This window comes from Ochotona princeps, chromosome 9 (genome assembly GCF_030435755.1).
Source record: "Ochotona princeps isolate mOchPri1 chromosome 9, mOchPri1.hap1, whole genome shotgun sequence".
Classification (NCBI taxonomy): Eukaryota; Metazoa; Chordata; class Mammalia; order Lagomorpha; family Ochotonidae; genus Ochotona; species Ochotona princeps.
Genome location: NC_080840.1, coordinates 57,211,486 through 57,228,975, shown reverse-complemented (window position 1 = coordinate 57,228,975; position 17,490 = coordinate 57,211,486). Strand labels below are relative to the sequence as shown.

General features: G+C 34.7%; 1 protein-coding gene across 1 annotated transcript in view; it reads left to right on the top strand.

Annotated features, from left to right (window-relative positions):
- TRPA1 (transient receptor potential cation channel subfamily A member 1) overlaps positions 1 to 17,490 on the top strand; it is a 70,203-nt gene that overhangs the window by 41,069 nt on the left and 11,644 nt on the right. The window contains exons 16-21 of the mRNA XM_004588111.2: positions 275 to 334; positions 847 to 945; positions 10,876 to 10,946; positions 11,456 to 11,618; positions 12,350 to 12,439; positions 17,085 to 17,254. Coding sequence (XP_004588168.2) covers positions 275 to 334; positions 847 to 945; positions 10,876 to 10,946; positions 11,456 to 11,618; positions 12,350 to 12,439; positions 17,085 to 17,254 — 653 coding nt within the window. The remainder of the gene's footprint in view (positions 1 to 274; positions 335 to 846; positions 946 to 10,875; positions 10,947 to 11,455; positions 11,619 to 12,349; positions 12,440 to 17,084; positions 17,255 to 17,490) is intronic.

The window sequence follows — 17,490 nt, the reverse complement described above, 5'->3', positions numbered from 1 at the left end:
ATATTTTTCTGAGTCACTTGTTATTTCTGATGCAAACAGATGCAATTGTAGCACATTTGTATTTTAAACTTTGTTCTTTAATGACATGGATTACATTTTATCATTGGGGTACCAAAAGAAAATGAGAGTGCCTTGTCTATTATTTTAGAAATATGATACATTCCTTTCTCATATGTAAAAAAATGAGACTACCTTCTCTATTATTTTAGGAATCCGATGTACTCTTTTCTCATATGTAATTTGTTACCCTAATAGCTTTTTCTCTCTCTTGAAGGTTCTTTTAGACTTCTGCATTATACCTTCCACAGGGGACAAATCCTGCCGAGATTATCATGTAAGTTTATTTTATCATGAATGTTTTTGATATTATTTTTAAGAACTTACAATATAAATATAGTATATGTAAGTATAATATAAAAATATAGTGTCACTAAAGTTCTACAATCTATTGTGGCATCCAGATATAACCTGTCATATTGTATCATCCACCTGTGAGAGGATTTTCCCCTTACTTCATTGTCCCTTTGAAATTGCTTTTAGTATTGTTTGTAGTTTTTATATTTTCATGAATAGTTATGCCTGAAGACTAAAAGTCTAGAGGTCTAAATAATCTTTTTGGAATGCCTCTTTTTCCATGACTCTGAGTTATAAAACAGTTAAAAAATACCTTCCAAGATATTTATTTTCTGTAGTTAATGTGTAATATAATGTATTTTTTCCACTTTAGAAAACTCAGCTTTGCTAGAGTAGCTTAATTTTCAGCAGAATTATAGCCTTGCAGATTTGATTTGTCACAAACTAATTGGAGTCCATACTAGTCTAATTAAAATTTTTTATCTTCTACAGATCGAATATAATTTTAAATATCTTCACTGCCCATTAGCATTAACCAAGGAAAAGGCACCTGTGCAGGATGTTACGTACGAGCCTCTTCCAATCCTCAATGTAAGTTCAGTATTTTCTTCATCCAGATAGTTCCTACTTCAACCTTAAAATGTTTCAGTAAAGTTTCCTCCTCTTATTAATACTAGAAGGACCCTGGAAAGAATTCCAGTTTTACAGTCTGTACCTATGTCTACCAGAGTTGCAGCAAAGTGATTGTTTTCTACTGTTACTGTAACTGTGTTTTCTGAAAGGTGCACATAATTATGTAAGACCTGCTTCAGTCCAGAATGAGATCAACCAGGAGCAGCATGGTCAGGGTGTGCTGCCATACTCCATCCACCTACACTGTCTAAAGCTTTCTGCTGTGTAAATCATAGGAAGATGTAGACAGTGACATTTTACAGCTGCAGCTGCTAAGGGGCTTCCAGGTATATTGCTCTTTCAAAGACTCTCAGATACCTCCAGAGAATGTTCCCTAAATTAAGAAGCAAGCTCTAAGCATATAATATTAATGCTGATTTACCAGGATACTTGCCCTAAATCAGATCTTATTCCAAAGGACAATTTTACATTTTCAGCTATTGAAGGAATGAATAGCATGCAAATTATACACTTCAGCCTGAACCAAGGGCCTCAAAGTAAAATAAAGGAAGAGAAAACAACATAGATTTGTAATTAAATGGACAATGGCTGTTAGTCCTCAACCCCACCTCCCCCCCTCAAAATTGTCAATTATAAATGATGACCAAGCATTGTGTGACTGCAACAAACTAACATTTTGTGGTTAAAACCACATTTGGAGATAGGATTTGAGTGTTTTGTCGTAGATCTGTGCAATCTAATGTAATTATCACCAGTTAGAGGTGGCAACTTTAATTGAAATGAAGTAAAAGAGTAAATTCTTATTTTCAGTGGTACTAGTCATATTTGCTAGTCATATACTAGTCATTTACTAATCATATATTATTAGTGGTGCTAGTATTCAGGAATCCCTTTGGCTCATGGCTCCCATATTGGACAACATGGATTGAAAAACTTTCTTATCATTGCATGCAATTCTATTGGACAACATCTAGATCAATGAGGAATTTACACTCACCTTAAGTGAATTCATTTGCTTAAATGGCAGCCTTGTATAAAGACCAATCATCACATTAAATAGTGTCTAGAGGACTCTCTGAGCACTTGGAGAATGAAGGATACAGGCTTCTGTGATTATAATGCCCTGAAGCTACCTGGATTTTAGCTTTGTTGAATTAGATCATGTTTTTTCAGTTGAAAAATAGGTTAGAATCAATAGCCAAGGGAACTGATAATAATAGCCATTCTATAGTTATACTTAAAAATTTGTATTTTCATCAGGTTTCTATTTAAAGAATAGACAAAACTTTCAGAAAGTAAAAAAATCTTCACTAACGGAAGTAAGAGTGAAAAAACTATGTAGTGCCTAAACAGGAAAAGAAAAACTATAGTAATAGAACCTGTGTACCTTATATGAAGCAGATTCACATGAATAAACACAACACAGTGAGGTTATTAGTAACCTGAATGGGTTCATCAAGGAGGCTGCTGGTCTCATCCAAGAATTTATGGTGCACACAAGTCAAAGTATAGGTAGATCAAATAAATAGGGGATATATGACATTGGATAGTGATATTAAAACAAGAACTGATTAAAGGTTACTTTATTAAAGGCACATGTAGAAAAGGGCTGCTTTAGGAACAACAGCTACAAGCACACTTGATATTGTAAGTATTATTTTTGCTTAATTTAGGTGATTGCTGAAGTTCATTCTGTCCATATGGTTAAGATGGTAGTTTTTGATCCATTTATCTATGGACTCTAAGCAGATCTGCAAGGTTTTAGAATATCATAGCATTGTTTTAATTGAGATGCTTAGAAAATAATATCGCCATTATCATATTTTTTAAAATATAAATTTTAACTAAACTAATTGTCCTCAAAAATATTTTCCCTGATTTCTCTTCAGTTTGAAAGAGCATAAACCTAATTTAAAACATGGAAATACTCACATCTACATGGAAGCTTAAATGACATTTCAGTAGATCATGTATGCATTTTCTTTTCCAGAAATAGGCAGACTTGTAGCTGTGTGGGCCCATTGGGCTTATAGCAGATAAGAGTTCTTTAATTCCCTCAGAATATTATTTACACATAGGCTTCAATTCATTTTTCAAATTGCTGAGATGAAAATACAGTGGAAAAAAGGACAAGCCGAACGATTCAGTTGGTGATTTCACAACAATATTTCTTAAAATTGTAATCTAGTATTTTCTAAAATAATGTCAGAATTACTATAGCACTTGTTAAAATAAACATTTCTAAACCCAACTTAGGCTTACTTACTCAGAAGTGCTGGGAGTGGATCACAGGATCAAATTTTCAAAAGAAACCTTAAATTGTTTCAACACTAAAATTTACATATATATTTTTTAATATATACATATATTGCTCTGTTAGGATGCTGAAAAAACTTAGTAGCAGATTTTTCAAAATGTGAGTATTCAGTTCAAAGACTAGACAATATTGATTTATGATTTTGGAAAGTACAAACAAATCTATTTAAATTAAGAAGCTAAAACTGGAAATCCCAACTTTTTCGAAATGTTTTTCCAGAGAGATGTTATTTGTAAAGAGGAAAAGACAGGGAGAAAAAAGGATAATTCCTGAGAATTTTTTAGAAGTTAAATATATGACTCACTAAATTAAAAAAACAAAAACTTCCTTGTGGGAAATAGAAGTGTTGCTTATAGGCTAAATAAACTGTTAAATCTGTAATTCCATAATAGAACAATGTTCCTGATGAATATTTACTTAGCATTAAGATTAACTGAAGATTTCTTAATCTTGCCATTGAATTTTAAAAGGCAAATTAAATACAGAGACTATAACATATTTGTAAAATAGTCATATCTTTGGCCCGGCACAGTGCCCTAGTGGCTAAAGTCCTCACCTTGAATGCTCCAGGATCCCATACAGGCACTGACTGGTTCTAATCCTGGCAACCCTGCTTCCCATCCACTTCCCCCTGCTGTGGCCTGGGAAAGCAGTCAGGACCGCCCAAGGCCTTGGGACCCTTCACCCAGGAGGGAGACCCAAAAGAAGCTCCTCCCTCCAGTCTTTGTTTCAGTGCAGCACTGGCCGTTGGGGAGTGAATTGTTATACGGAAGATCTTTCCCTCTGTCTCTCCTCCTCTCTGAATATCTGACTTTGCAATTAAAAATAAATAAATCTTTTCGAAATCGTTATATGTTTAGCTATGCATATTATTGTGTTTTTTGTGCATATATTTGGGAGAAGCACAAGATACCGATGATAATATTCATGGGGAAAAGGAATGGGACCATGTTTGGAATTTAGAGCAAAGAAAGCCATAGCCTATCCGAACATTTCAGTATTTTCAAGGACAGTTCATTTATATATTTGTATTTTTAATTGTGATAAACACACAACATTAAATTTATTTGTTTTGACCATTCTTAAGTATGAAATACAGTAGTGTTAAATATATTTACGTGTATACCAAAGAGATCTTAAGAACATTTTCATCTTGCAAAACCCACTCACATTCATTAAAAACCTATTTTCCTCATCTGTCCCAGGCCCTTGGTAAACACCTTTCTACATTTTGTTTATATGATTTTGGCAACAATAGATACTTCACATGAATAGGATGCTATAGCAGCGGTTCTTTGGTGACAAGTTTATTTAATTCATTCTTGCTTTCTCAAGATGCATCTCTGTTGCTAATATTTTCTGTCTTTAGGATGAATAATGTCACACTGCATGTATCACATTTGCTGTATCAGTTCACTTGTTGATGCTGGACATTTGGGCTGTTTGTATATTGTTGTGAATAATGCTGCAGCTAACATTGGTGTGCTTTTCAAAACCCTGATTTAACTTCTTCAGATATTTGCCTAGACATGGGATTGCCAAGTCATGTGACGCTCTTCAATTTTTTGAGGCACTTTTGTACTCCATGATTGCACCTTCCCATTTCCCCATCTTTTCACACTTACTGTTTTCTCCGCCTCTAGTAACCATCCTAATGAGTATGAGGTGAACCTGCTTGTGATTTTAATTTTCATTTCTCTTATGATTAGTGATGAGAATATTTTCATATGTTTGTAAGCCATTGGTAAATCTTTAGAGAATCACACAATCAAATCCTTTGCATGTTTTTGAAGAAATATTTATTTGAAAGAGAAAGTGACAAAGAAAGAGGGAGAGATCTCCCATCTGCTGGTTCACTTCGCAGCCAGGAACTCCATCCAGTTTTTCCACATGTGGGTAGAGGCCAAATACTTGGATTATCTTGAACTGCCATCCTTAAGGATATTTAGACGTAGTTTGATTGGAACTAATGCTGCCAGAACTCAACTGTCACTCTGATGGGAATGCCAGTATCTAAGGGCATAGTTTAACTCTCCCTATACCATGATGCTGATTCCTTTGTCTATTTTAAATTGTGCAAATTGTTGCTTTGTTGTTGAATTATAGGAGGTCCTCGTGTGTTCCAATTATCAGATTATTTACTCCCATTCCGTGGGATGTCTGTTCATTTTTGGTCCTTTGAGCTATAGAAATTTTTTTTGTTTCATGTGGTCTTATTTTTCTATTACTGCCTCAACTTTTTGTGTCACATCCAAGAAATCACCGTGAAATTTATTACTATGAAACTTCCCATGTATGTTCTTCTAGAAGATTTATATAATTAGGTTTCATGTGCTAGTCTCTAATTCATTTTAAGGTTAATTTTTGCATCTAATGTAAAATAAGGTCCAATTTTATACATTTGTGTATGGCTATCCATTTTTTGAGGGGATTTGTGCTTTCCCTAGTGTGCTGTCCCAGAACTCTTCTTGGCTACCATTTGACGTATTTGAAGAGGCTTTTTCCTGGGCTGTCTACTATGTTGCACTGATTTGTGTAGCTTTTCATATCAATACCATCTACCTTGTTTATTTTTGGTTTGCAATAGACTTTGAAATCAAAAAGTATAAGACTTTTAACTTACTCCTTTTCAAAAGGAGGTTGTTTTTATTCAGGTTCCATGTGATTTTTAGACTATATTTTTCTATTTTAAAAAATTGAGAGTTTGATAGAGACTGCATTGACTCTATAGATCAATTTGGATAATAGGGAGATTTTAGCAATTAATACTGTAATACATGCAAAGGAAGTTTTTCTTTACATATAATTGTAATTTTTTCTACTTTCTAAGCAATGTTATATAATGATTTATGGTCCTTGGTTGTTCCATTCAAATTGAAAATTGGATATTGAAGTCCACTATTGTATTTTTATTTCTCCCTCAATTTGATCTGTGGACTATACCTTTGAGAAAATACAATAAATTTACCTTATTATTATATAATGTTCTTTCTTTTTAAAGATTCATTATTTATTTTTATTGCAAAGTCAGATATATAGAGAGAGGAGGAGAGATAGAGAGGAAGATCTTCCATCTAATGATTCACTCCCCAAGTGGCTGCAACAGCAGGAGCTGCATCGATCCAAAGCCAGGAGCTCTTCCAGGTCTCCCATGTGGGTGCAGGGTCCCAAGGCTTTGGACCATCCTGCACTGCTTTCCCAGACCACAAGCAGGGAGCTGGATGGAAAGTGGAGCTGCCAGGATTAGAACCGGTGCCCATAGGCCAGCGGTTGCTAGGCCACCGTGCCAGGTCCTTAATGTTCTTTTTATATTTCTTCTGACAATTTTGCCTAGAAGTTTTTTTTTCGTCTAATAAAAAAAAAAACTTTAGATTCCTGTTTGCATCAGATATCTTTTTCTATCCTTTCATTTTTCAATTGTATGTATTTTCATATATAAAGTGAATCTCCAAAGACAGCATATAGTTGAATTCTATTTTCCCTCATTCAATTCAACTTTATATTTTAACAGAAATATTTAATTGATTTACCTTTAAAATTGTTACTGACAGACAAGGATTAAATATTTGTATTTTATTTTTTTCTGTACATTGCTACCTTTTGGCTTTCTTTTCCTCTTGTGGGTTTCATTGACTTTTTTGTAGTGACATATTTCAATTTCTTTCTTATTTTCTTTTGTGTGTATTTTGTAGATATTTTCTGTGTGATTAACATCGAAATTAGATAAAACATCTTAAACTTAATAGTCTGTTTTAGAGTGATAATGTGAATTTAATTGCTATAGAAACTACTTCATTAGAAAAGTTCCTCCATCTGCTACTTGATGTTCTTGATGACACAATTCCACTTTTTGTATGGTACATATGTTAACATAGATTTACAATTACTTTCTATGTACTTGTTTAACAAGTTTACTGTTTTTAAAAACGTGATTTATTTGCCTGTATTACAATCCTATACTTACCTATATCTTTACCTTTAGTAGAGTGTTTTATATACTGTTGTACATTTTTTATATTTAGCAGCTCTCTATCTCAACTTGAAGGACTCCTTTTATCCTTTCTTTAAAGCAGGTGAGGTGGTGATGTAATCTCATGTTTTAAAAAAAGTGAAGGTGGTGGGAGGAATAATGAGAGAGAAGGAAAGAAGAGAAAGAGAGAGAGAGAGAAAGAGAGAGAGAGAGCGAGAGAGAGATATCATATACCTGCTGTTTCATTCTTCAAATGCACACATTGTCTAAGGTTGGGCCAAGCTAAAGCCAGGAGCCAGGAAGTGCATCTCTATCTCCCATAAGGTAGCAGGGAGCCAAGTACTTGCGCCATCATCTTCTGCCTCCCCAGGCACAACCAAGAATTTGAATAATAAACAGAGTAGCTGGGTCGCAAGCTGGCTCTCTGGTATGCAATATGGGCATCCCAAGTGCTGACTTTACCCGCTGTACTGAGCACCTCCCCCCACCACCATAGTTTTTGTTTATCTGGAAAGCAAATCTCATTTTTATTTTGCATTAGTTATTTTTAATTTTAAAAACCCATTTGAAAGGCAAAGAGAGAGGCAGAGACAGAAATGGAGGGAGCTTCCCCTTCATTGGTCTGCTCCCTTAAATGCCTTCAGCATCCACAGTTGAGTCAGGTTGAAGTCCAGGATCCAGGAACTCAATAAGGATCTTTCCCCAGTGGTGGTGAGAACCCAACGGTTTGAGCCATTTTCTGCTGCCTCCCAAAGCAGGATGCTGGTATGGAAAGTAGAGTCAAGACTCCAATGTAATATGTAGGTATCTTAAGCAATGGCTTATCCACTATGTCAATGAACTACCCTCTCCAATTTTTAAGGAAAAATTTGATCAATTGTAATATTTTGGGTAGGTGTTTTATTTTCTTCTTTTCACACTTTGAATATATGAGTATTACTATATTCCATTGCAGCATGCTAGGTTTGTGCTGGGAAATTGATTGATATTTTTACTGAGATTCCCTTGCCTATGAGGAATTACTTTTCTCTTTCTGATTTCAATATTCTTTTATGGTGACTTTTGGCAGATTGATTATAATGTGTCACATTGAATTTATGCTAATTGACTTTTTGAGCTTTTTAAATGAGTGTCTCCATTCCTCTTCTCAGATTGGGAAGTTTACAGCTATTATTTCATCAAATATAATCGCTGTTTTTTTTTTTAATTTTCTTTAGAGCCTCCCATAATGTATATGTTATTCTGCTTGATTGAGTCCATTATTTTTAGGCCTTCCTTTTTCTTTTTCCTGCTTGTTTGCTCTGATTTGATGCTTATGGATATTGTGTCTTTAAGCTCATTCTTCTCGCTGGGAAATTTTAGTTTTGAACTCTTCCAGTTAGTTTTTCAATTCAGTTATTTCATTTTTCAGCTCCAGAATTTCTGTCTGATTATGCAACATAGTTTATGTCTATTAATATTTTCATTTTATTCATGTACAACTTCCATGATTTTGTTTAGTGATTATTTTCTGTTCTGTTGTAATTCATCAAGCATCCTTACAATAGGTATTTCAATCTATGGCAATCTATATTTATATCTCCTCGTTTGATGTCAGTTTTGCTTCTTTGATAAGCCATATTTCCCTGTATCTTTGAATGTCCTATTATCTTTTGTTGCAAATTGGCATTTGAAGAAAAAAGATCATGTTTCCTAGTCTTTACTCATTGTATAAGAGGCTGTCACCAATTATACTAGCTTCTAGTTCTATGAACATCACAAGCATTTTGCTGGGATTCATTTTGTTGGATCTTGTACATATAATATTATTGAAGTCTTTTTGTTTCATTGTTATTTTCTGTGATTCAGTTTTGTAGGTATAGGTCTTTTCTTTCTTCCCTGTCCTTTTCTCCCTTCTAGCATTGCCTCCATATTATCACAGTAGTATAATCCTTTAGTAATAGTCACAAGTTTAACATTCTGCTTTTTACCTGTATCATGTCATGCCAGGTGTAGGCAATGATAGAAAATCTAATATTGAATTGCCAAGGTATGCTTAACAGTCTCATTAGGAGTGATTCTTTATTCATGAGTAGAGATGCCAATTGCACTATATTTTCACTTTCTGGTATGCTAGTTTTCATTATACAGCTCATCAGTGAGAATATATATACATACTTGTTTACCTATATAATATTTGTTTTGCATTTTGCAAGCAGGCTGAAAGAACATATAGTATCAGTCCTTTTGGCACTAGCTTATTTCACTGAGCAAAATGGTCTCCAGTTTGAACTACTCTAGTGTCACATGTAGAATTTCATTCTTTTTAATGGCTGTGTAGAATGGAGAAGTTTGTCTGTTCAGACTCCTTTGATGCTGTACCATGCGATGATGCTAGAGCACTACCTAGTGTCTGTGTGTGATACTGCAGCCTTCGCGGTGCTGGCTCAGGCCCTGGTGATCTACTTCATTCTCAGTAATCATGTGTGGAGCTGCTCCTATCAATGTTCCTTTTCTTTTTTTCTTTTTTTTAAAGATTCATTTATTTTTATTATAAAGTTAGATATACAGAGAGGAGGAGAGACAGAGAGGAAGATCTTCCGTCAGATGACTCACTACTCGAATGAGTCGATACGGCCCGTACTGCACTAATCCGATGCCAGGAACCAGGAACCTCCTCCGGGTCTCCCATGCGGGTGCAGGGTCCCAAAGCTTTGGGCTGTCCTCAAATGCTTTCCCAGGCCACAAGCGGGGAGCTAGATGGGAAGGGGAACTGTGGGGATTAGAACCAGTGCCCATATGGGATCCTGGTGCATTCAAGGCGAAGACTTTAGCTGCTAGGCCACGCCACCGGGCCCCAATATTCCCTTTCAATTCAACTCCAAAAGTTGGAATAATAGGTGTACCTTTCTTCTCTTTATCAGCGAGAAACTAGGACTTTGGAGTTTTTCTCCCAATGATACTGTGCCCTGTTAGGAGAGGATGTGACAATTAAATGCAATATATTTTCTTGCTGTCTTTGTTAGAGTTATTTTGGCTCTATGCTAACCTGGACTGCAGGCAGGATTTTTAGAGTTGGGTTCTGAATTGGTGATAAAGGCAAATAATCCATTTTAAGTAGGTGTCTCTGAGAATAAAAGAATGCCTTTAGTTTCCTATTTTAACTTCTCGATATCAGTTCTTAATACATTTATTCAATAATTAAAATGAATTCTATATAGATACATTCTAATGATATTTATGAAAATTTACAATTTGCAGATTAATTTTTATAAATATGCAATTATTTAAAATCCTCTCATAAAGATAATCCTTAGTTTCTACAAGTGCAGAATGAAGGTATAATTTATCTTTACTGTTCTTTCCTCTTGCAAACCTGCATAAAATTAAAAAGCTTATGTTGTTTCTACTATTTAGAGATAAAAAAGAGGCACATTGAATCAAATAGTTTCACTATATGAAATAGTTCCGTTTAGCTTGTTTTATTTATAATCCATTTAATTTGATTTCTCAAATTTTTCAAAGAATTACTTTTCTAATGTCAAAGTAAAGCTATTGAAGGAGAAAAATCTCATAAAAGCAGTAGTTTAATATTTTTTTTATTTCTCTCCTTATTTCTCAGGTAATGGTACAGCATAACCGTATAGAACTTCTCAATCATCCTGTGTGTAAAGAATATTTGCTTATGAAATGGTGAGTATCCAATAGTATTTCCTTAATGGTATCCACATTAAAAGCATTAAAAGTTTAGTAAAAAAATTCTTTTAATTTTTCTGTTTTCAATATTGTAGCATTTTAAACTTAGAGTAGGAAATATGTATCAAAACAATTTTTGCAACAATCAAAAGCTGGCTTTGCTTATGTGTGATGCTCAATTAAATATGTGTGATGTAGGAGGGAATCTGTATAAGACGTGAAGAAAGTTTCCTGGGGCCTGCTGTTTAGTCAACACTGGGCATTGTGTTCTAAGGAGGAATATTCAACTTTGAGTCAGGATATTAGGGCTAAAATCTTTCCGTTTCCACTAATTTGTTGACTTTCAGTCATGATTTTCTCAAAAGCTGATATTCTTTCTCTGAAAATGAAAAAGTGAATTAAAAATATTTTCTTGATCCCCCAAGTCAGTGAAACACATTTCTGAAAGAGATTATATCTATTTTTCACAGATAACTCACATGAATGTTTTTGTTTATTTTTGGCAGGTTTGCTTATGGATTTAGAGCCCATATGATGAATCTTGGATCTTACTGCCTCGGTCTTATACCCATGACTATGCTTGTTGTCAACATACAGCCAGGAATGGCTTTTAACTCAACCGGAATCATTAATGAAACTAGTGATCATTCAGAAATACTAGATACCACGGTATTTTCAAAGTTCAAATTTTTAAAAACAAATTATACAGACTTCTTTTCTTTAGGAATAGCTAAGTAAATATATCTGAAATTTTAAGATAATAACCAAAAATGTATAGATTAAGATAATAGTAACTAGTCTATGGAATTTTTATTTGATGCTAATTTCTCTTAACATTTTATGGAATAAGAGGACTGCAAACAAATTGGTTGATACGTACATTTGAAAACTAACTTAACAGGAATTAATGGTATGATATCTTAGCTTGAATGTTGAAGCATGACACTTTAACAATAGGCCTGTAAGAAAACAGATTTGCAGTTTTTAAGAACTGTGGGGAGCATGGGATGGGAGAGACGGTTAGTGGGCAGGGAGCATTTGCATAGGCTGATGAATAAATTGTGAAAATAAAAGGTGGTGATAGTGGTATTGCATTGACAATGTAAATGTACATATGAAATGTGAAAGTTTTAACACATTTGCTATCCTGTATTCTACTATAATTTTTTGAAATGTACAGGTCTACACATTGATTATTTAGATCTCAATTAGAAATTTTTGAACCTCTTTTGACAAGAACATCATGGAATAAATATGATTATTTCTACTAAGTTACATAAAATTGGCATCACAATCTCTGTTTAAATGTGGACATTACATAGAATTGAAGCAAAAGAGCAAAGCACCTAATAGTGAAAATAATCAAATAATTTAAGTGGTGTTTTATTTTCTTATTTCAGAACTCATACCCAATAAAAGTTTGTATGATTTTAGTTTTTTTAACAAGTATATTTGGATACTGCAAAGAAGTGGCCCAAATTTTCCAACAGGTACATAATACATTTTGTATCTCTAAAATTTTTAATGTTTTACTATTCAGAATAAAAATTGACAAACTATTACTTAAAATAATATTATAGTAAGTTCATAAAGCATATCTAAGATACAAATTAGAAATAATAAGAAATGTTTCAGCATACAGAAATTATATGCTTTTACTCAGGTCACTGCATAATGTATCTGAAAAATGAATGTTCTATTTTAACTGTCTCAGATGGATCTGACTGGCTACAAATGATTGTTACCAATGACTTCCCTGTTTTATATCCATTTAATTATCTTGTTAGCATAATAGATATGAATTTGATAATGTTAAGTGTCTATGAAGAACTTTATCTGAACCCAGATTCCATTTAAAATAAATTTTCTTAGTTCTTTTATCAACATGAATTATTTCTTTTTTTTAAAAAAGATTTATTTTATTTTTATTACAAAGTCAGATATACTGAGAGGAGGAGAGACAGAGAGGAAGTGGAGCTGCCGGGATTAGAACCAGCGGCCAAATGGGATCAAGGCGAGGACCTTAGCCACTAGGTCACACTGCCGAGCCCATTATTTCTTTTTTTAAACTTTTTTTGTTATTATCATTTTATGATACATTTCTATAGGCCCTGGTATTTCTCCCATCTCCTCCCCAATTCCATCCCCCCTCACTGAGTTCCCCTATATCATTACTACAGTATAGTTCCTCATACACAGTCACTTATCCATTATTGCGGGCATGGACAACGGCAGAGAGCCCAGCATCATATTGTCAGGACGCAGTAAACAGTTTCATTGGGAGTACATCTTTCTCTGGAAGTAAAGATGCGCACCACATTATATCCTCACTTCTGGATATGATAGTCTCCATTACACAGTTACTATAAATCCCTTTAAATGAAAAGCAACAAAACAAAATCAACAACAGGAAGAAAAAAAAGAAATTAACAATGCCATGAATTTAAATAACATGCTACTAAATGACTAATGTGTTGCTGAAGAAATGAAAAAGAAAATCAAGAATCTTCTTAAAGAAAATGATGCTACTGTATGATGTATAAGTCATTGAAGAATTTATTCAGAAGAAAATGTTTTGAAGGGTGAAACTAACGAAAAAATCAGCATCCATGAGATATAATTTCTGCTGATCTTTGTTGGTGAAATGTGTCTCCTTAAGCAAAAAATACATGGGTTTTGTTTTGATTGATGAGTTTAAGCCATTTACATTTAGGGTTAATATGAATGGGTGGTAATTTAGTCATGTTGTTTTAGCAATGGGTTGTTCACTGATTTAGTCCTCTGTTGTTGTTTTACTGAGATGTTCTTCACATTTATCTTTGGTTTTGGTGGGTGCTATTCCTTTTCTCTATCAAGAAGAACATTGTTAAGTATCATTTGTAGGGCAGATTTGAAAGAAGCATATTCTTTTAACTTTTCTTTACTGTGGAAGAATTTTATTTCATTTTCAAAGACAAAGGAAAGTTTTGCAGGGTATGTTAACCTGGGCTGACAAATTTTTGCTTTTAGAATCTGGAATATTTCGCTCCATTCTCTTCTGGCAAATAGAGTTTCCTTGAAGAGGTCTCCTGTGAGTTTAGTTGGCATTCCTTTATATGCCAGTTGATTTTTTCATGTGCACATTTAAGGATCTTTTCCTTATGTTCTACTGAAGGGGGCTTGATTATTATGTGTCATGGTGAAGATCACTTTTGATCAAGCCTGTTGGGAGTTCTGTGCCCCTCCTGGATGTTGTTTCCCAATTCTTTCTCTAGATTAGGGAAATTTTCCTTTATTATTTCATTGAATACACCTTTAATCCCAGCTTCTCTTTCTGCACCTTCTAGGACTTCCATAACTCTTATATTTGGCCTTTTAACAGTGTCTTTCAATTCTTGAATATCTTTTTTTAACCTGATCCAGGTCTGCTTCCAACTTTTTGTTTGTTTTCCCCTGGTGACAGGAAATATCTTCCAATTCTGAGATTCTTACTTCTGCTCCTTCATTCTGTTGTGGAGACTCTCCACTGTACTTTAAGTTTGCTCCACTGTATTCATCATTTCTGATACATCAGCTTTCGTTTTATTCATTTCCGGTGTGACATATTCCTTAAATTCCTTGAATGCCTGATTTATGTGCTTCTCGTTGTTGATAAGATGTTTTATAACAAGTGTTTTGAATTCTGTATTTCCCATTTTCTTGATGTCTTCCTCAGTGAACTCTGAGATTGGCAAAGGCTTTTGCTCCGGTGCAGGGGAGTCTTCACTGATATTCATTGTGCCTTGTTCTCTTGCTCTTAGTCATTGTACTTCTGGTTATCAGCGTCTTCTCCTTGGGGCAGGTTTCTAAGCTGTGTCACCCACAGGTCTACAGTTCGATTTTACTTATTGCACTTGATACATGGCTGTTTGTAGTCAGTTGTGCCACTCCTTCCAGCAAGTTCCAGGTCTGGCTTCTTATGTCAGATTTCCACCATGATCTCCAAAGCTCCAGTTCCTTGCTCACCAGTCTCCACCTCCTGTGATATTGTGCTGGGGCTGCACCATTGTCCGTACAACCCTTCTGCCCGTTTGGGTTGGAGCAGTTCCCAGGATTAGGGAGACACCAGGTGTCCTATGTAGCTAGTTTGTTGGTGGTGCTGATCTTGCCAGAACCTGTTGGCCATTAGGTCTGAGGACCACACAGACCTATTTTGACCCATACAATGCCATTATTATCAGTTTTATTTTCCTGTGGCACCAGTGCAATGCACTGAGCTTAGTGAGTTTTTACCGAGTTCAGCACATGAGCAGCTCAGTGTTGTCCCTGAAGTCTTAAAATCTTGCCACACTCTATGAAATGGTGCCTGATGTGCCACTACTAAAGTTCTTGATCTGATGTCTGTCAGGTCTGACAGCTACCCGGACTGTCTTGGGTGTAACCTGTAGGATGCCATGTTGTTGCAGTTTGCTGAGCCAGAAATGTGTTCGCTCCCAGCTCAGTGCATGCACAGTACTCTCCATAGCCTTTGCCTTCTTAAACAAAATGACACCCAATATGGCTCCAGGGGATAGACTGGGCTGTGAAATCCACCCTGTTCTTGCACTGTGAGTCAGGAACCTGCTGCTCTGCCTCTGCTCCTGGTCAAACCAAACAAAACAGCAGGTTGGGCAGTTCTTTGGGTTCACTGCTTGAGCTCCCGGTAGATGTCCCTTCCCACCTGGTTGCTGGTGGAGTTCTGCCTGCCAGTGGAGTTCAGAACACCTTTTGCTGAATGCTACTGGGGTATCAGTCACTGCAACACCACACCATTGTGCTTGCTGTATTCCCGTGTCTGTCAGTCTCCACGTACCCCTCTGCTGTTGTTCTTCCTTTTGCTATTTACTGTGATGCAATCTCTGCCTCACCCTAGCTAATATTTCTCCATCTTTTTCAACATGTCCTTACCTTATTCCATCATCTTGATTCTCTCAAATTATTTCTTTATTGAACAAAATTTCAAGTTATAAACTTTGGGAAGTTTTTTTAAGTGTGAATTTTAATCTGCATTTTGTTTTAAAGTGGGTTAATCAAGTTCAAAACAAACCCAAGAATTATGTAAACTATTTGTAGGTTCTATCTTTGGTTAACAGATGCCATGGATCTGTTATTTTTCAATGTGGCACCTTATTCCATTATTATTCACATTTTCATACATTTCTTATGAATTTCATTTTATATGACATATTTTTTACATAACATTTCATCTGTCTAAATTTTGTTTACACTATATGTACACATGGGTATTTGTATTCAAGAATTTTAACAATAAGAAAAATAATTTGTATTTGATATTAATACTACATAATATATATGATCAACATATGTATTGCATGTATATATACATATATGTATATTAAATTGTCACAGTTCTGAGAATTATGCTGCGTTTTTCAGCTTTTACTATAGATGATTTGATTTGGAAGTATTATTTAATCTCTATGGTAATTACTTTCATTTTCCTAAACTGAAAAGGACTGATTAGAATTTAAGTTGAACTATAAAGGTGAATTAATTCTCTCTTAGATTTGATTTCCACAACTTCTGATTGACATTTAAATTGCCTGCCTCATGGCAATTTTAATATCCAAAATTTGAAATACTTAATCCCCCTCTGGGAAATTTAATATTCATGGGAAATTTTGTATACAGATATAGTATCTATAGAAAATTTAACACCAAAACATTGACACTTTAACAATATCATTGTGATCTGTTCTCATTTCCTAACTAAGTCTTAGTATAGATCTCAAATCATTTTAAGCTCACATTTGGTTACAGGTATCCTGAGAAATCTGTGTTCTTATTGTAGTAATAATTTTCTCATGAATTAAATCAATGTGGTTTTCTAGACATTGCTTTAAGATGGAGTGGACTCCACTGGAAAATTCCAGAAGCTTGTAGGATTTTTATAGGGATTAGCATGCCATAGTACTGTTCAAAAGGTGACCCTAGGCCATCCCTACCATTGACCCAGACCCCAAGGAAACTGAAGACAATCCAGGATACCTCCATGGCTAAATCTGTCTCAAGTTGGCTATATTGTCAGAAAAAATTTGTTCCTGTATATATGAATATACATACACACATAGACACAGATCTCTACATGTGGCAATTTTTCATTCTTTTCAATCCCAGAAAAAGAACTACTTTATGGATTATGGTAATGCAGTTGAATGGATTATCTACACAACCAGCATGATTTTTGTGTTGCCCTTGTTCGTTAGCATCCCAGCCTATGCTCAGTGGCAGTGTGGAGCAATTGCAATATTCTTATATTGGATGAACTTCTTAATGTATCTTCAAAGGTAAAGCCTGCTTGAATGATTTCTACATCCTTTGGGAACTTTCAATTTTCTAATTTACTTAAGGGGAATAAATTTCATGTATTTTAAATAGAAAGTTTGAAGGTCATGATACTTCCCCTCTTCCCTCCCTGCCTTCTGTCATTTCCATCCTGACTCTTCCTTTCCTTCCTATTTTCCTTCAATTTTTGCAATGACATATTTTCAGTTTATTTTATAATCTTGAATTTAACATTCCA